At 42.8% G+C, this 3,576-nt stretch overlaps 1 protein-coding gene across 1 annotated transcript; it reads right to left on the reverse strand.

Annotated features, from left to right (window-relative positions):
* Positions 1-1,937: 1,937 nt before the first annotated feature.
* LOC145718668 (leupaxin) lies at positions 1,938-2,643 on the reverse strand (the record flags this gene model as incomplete). The annotated part of the gene is made up of 2 exons (XM_081810173.1): positions 1,938-2,207; positions 2,504-2,643. Coding segments are annotated over 2 exons (410 nt in total), but the record flags the coding sequence as incomplete, so codon positions are not given.
* Positions 2,644-3,576: the final 933 nt, after the last annotated feature.

The following is a 3,576-nucleotide window of genomic DNA, read 5'->3' on the forward strand; positions in this document are numbered from 1 at the left end:
TTTGTTTCCTGAGATTAAGAATTCCTCATATCAGGGCGCCTGGGTGGCTCAGTTGGTTAAGCGACTGCCTTCGGCTCAGGTCATGATCCTGGAGTCCCGGGATCGAGTCCCGCATCAGGCTCCCTGCTCGGCAGGGAGTCTGCTTCTCCCTCTGATCCTCCTCCCTCTCATGCTCTCTGTCTCTCATTCTCTGTCTCAAATAAATAAATAAAATCTTTAAAAAAAAAAAAAAAAAGAATTCCTCATATCAGTGAGGTCATATGATACATGTCTTTCTCTGACTGACTTATTTCACTCAGCGTAATACCCTCCAGTTCCATCCACGTCGTTGCAAATGGCAAGATTTCATTTTTGATGGCTGCATAATACTCCGTTATATATATATATAAATTGGTCCTATTTTTAAAAATACCCCTGGTAAAGGAATTTTCCTCAGTACCTTAAACTCTGGGTTTTGTTTTTTTTTTAAATAGTCACATGGGGCGCCTGGGTGGCTCAGTCGTCAAGCATCTGCCTTCGGCTCAGGTCATGATCCCAGGGTCCTGGGATCGAGCCCCGCATTGGGCTCCCTGCTCCGCGGGAAGCCTGCTTCTCCCTCTCCTACTCCCCCTGCTTGTGTTCCCTCTCTCACTGTGTCTCTTTCTGTCAAATAAATAAAATCTTTAAAAAAATAAAATAAAATAGTCACATAATTATTTTAAGGCCATGGTAAGAAAGACATAGTACAGATCTTATCAATATCCTTCGAGGAAGCAGGACTCCTGAAGCTTACTTGAGACAGGACATGAGAAAGTCAGATTTGTTAATAACTGACAAGCTTTTCTACAAATATACTTTGATGTTTTGCAGAGGAACAAATAATTAAATGGAGATTTCCTTTGGGGCTTAGATTTCCTAATCCAAATTGGAAATTATCAAATGATCCTTTATAGCAACTTTCTTTAGAGATAAAACAGCCATCTTGTTTGTCTTTTGAGATAATTGTGAAGTTGAGGAAGATGTATGTTTCATTCTTTAAAAACAACTTTATTGAGATATAATTGATATACAGAAAAACTGAACTTATTCAATATACACAATTTCATGAGTTTGTAGAAATGCATACAAACATGAATTTTTAAGTGTCTAGTGGAGATTTGGTTTTTCACTTTGGGTAAACAATTTTAAGAGGCTTTGCCACCTTTTAAGATGATTCAATCATCTCAGTTCAAAATACAAAATAAAATGAATATTATGGGCCCAAACTAAGAGAAAAGTTAGTGAAGAGGAGTCCCTCCTTTCAATTCCTTTCGATTAAGAAAAAGTGCCTATTGTATGGAAGTAAAGAAGAGATATGATATGGATTTAACTGCACACAGTGCTGAGTATGTAACACAGGAAGCACTTTATCTCCAAACATGACTGTAAGACATTAAAACTGAAAGCCGTTTTATTTATCAATGATGTCAGGACTCAAAGTAGCCCAGTTAAAATCTACTTCCTCTTGAAAAAGAGAAGTACACTGAAGAGAGGTGCAGAGAGCTTTGGAGGGGCATCAGGATTCCTGACAGCGAGGATAATGCACTGGTCATGGGAAAGTGAGTCACGGGGAAATGAGGGAGATGTGAAAAGGCCCAGGGAAGAGGGCCACCGCAGGAGTGGAAACGGGAGAAATCTGAGGAAACCGGGGGTGGAATGCATGTGTGCATGTGGAAGATGCATCTGTAGAGGCACGAGTAACAGGACCCAGATCTAAACCCAAGTACCTGATTGAGAAAAAACATAAGACTGGAAATCTAAAACCTAAGACTACAAGCCTAGCCATGTAACAACTACAGGTTCATTACCTTTACTTTATACGCCCACTGAGCTGAAGAGCAGTAACAACAAAGTAAACTCCTTCCCCTCCTGGTTTAAATTCTGTAGGGGATCTGTGGAGACCGTGGGTTCAGCTGAGATTACAGTGGGAAGAGTTTCACAAAGCAGGGCTGACAATAGGTCTTGTCGTCCTGCTCCTTGAAGATGCCCTTTGACAGCTGTGTCAGGCAGAAAGCACAGACGAAGTGCTCGGGATGGAACTTGTAGCCAATGGCACTGATGCAGCGGCCAGTGATGGGCTGCCCACACCCGTGGCAGAGTGTGCCCCGCCGCTGATGGTAATGGAGCTCGCAGTATGGACGTCCGTCCAGTTCAAAGAAGGAGCCGGAAGGAAAACTGCTGAAGCAGTCCTGCGGCATAGAGCAAAGGGGAAGAAAAAGGAATGCAGATGTCAAGAAGCAGAACATCAGCCAAGTAAAACTTGCAGCTTTGAAACTCCTGCCCATTACCGGACCAGTGGAGGCGAGAATATTACCCACTTGCAAAAGACATGAGCAAGTGCCCCCAGCCTCCTTTACCAGGCCTGCATTAATCCCTCACCCCAAGCTGTGGACCCTTTTCCCAGTTGCTGTTCTGCCCCTCAGAAAGGAAGACTCTCGACTTTCCCTCAGTCCAAAAGAGAAGTGAGTGTACAGACCCCACACACAAAGCATTCCGGGTGCCAGACGGTGTCCATGGCTGAAAGGTAGTTTTCCAACACGGGGCGGTTGCAGCCGCCACACTTGGGTGAGAACATGGCTAGGAAATCCTTCCGGCAGTATGGCTTCTTGTCCTTCTCATGAAAGCCTGGAGAGGTAAAATCAACAGTTCATGGTGCAGGGTGACACCTTCCACCAAGCTGGAGGCTGAGAAGAGGCCAGTGATTTCAGCTCTCCCAAACTCAGTGTCCTCATATTCAATACCAACCTCAATAGTTCATTATAAGAAATACGTGAGAGAGAAATACATAAATATATAAATACAGGAGGGAATGCGGAACAGGTGCGTTAGTGCTAGGCCTGGCTCATACCCAGCATTTAGTATTAAGGTCTATTCCTGCTCGACATCTCTGTACTAAGTATCGTGCTGGCCTGCACAGTTTTGCCCCAGGCTTTGGTGTGGCTGATCTCACCTGATGATTCAGAAATTGGTTCAAATATCACCCTATCAGAGGTGCCTCTTATCTATCCCGTATCTATCACTTCATCTTTTCTAAAATCATCTTTCCAGCATTTACCATTATCTGAAACCACCTTGGTGGTCTGTCATCCCACACTGGAGTGTAGCTCTGAAAATAGATACTGTTGGTCTTGTCATGTTATAACTCTAGTACCCAAAACAGCACCTGCACAAAAGGGCTTAATCTTTAAAAAGAAAGTGCTATGAAATAATAATTTCCAAATGGATGCAAGATTCTAAATGTAACAGTTCAAGCCATACAAAGACGTGAATCAAAACTGAGTGGGTCCCTCTTTAACCTGGGAATGAGAAAACTGTAGTAAACATGGCTCAAATTTCAAAAGCAGGTTAAAAATCAGTAAATTAAAAAAATATTTTAAAAAATCAATAAATGCAGGTCCATTAAAATATACATATGAATGGGGGGAAGGAGCAAGATGGTGGAGGAGTAGGAGACCTAAATTTCGTCTGGTCCCAGGAATTCAGCTAGATAGGGATCAAACCATTCTGAACACCTACGAACTCAACAGGAGATCGAAGAAAAGAATAGCAGCAACTCTT

The sequence above is a fragment of the Leptonychotes weddellii genome, unplaced genomic scaffold (genome assembly GCF_054177405.1).
Source record: "Leptonychotes weddellii isolate Sample4059 unplaced genomic scaffold, ASM5417740v2 HiC_scaffold_19408, whole genome shotgun sequence".
In the NCBI taxonomy this organism is placed as follows: Eukaryota; Metazoa; Chordata; class Mammalia; order Carnivora; family Phocidae; genus Leptonychotes; species Leptonychotes weddellii.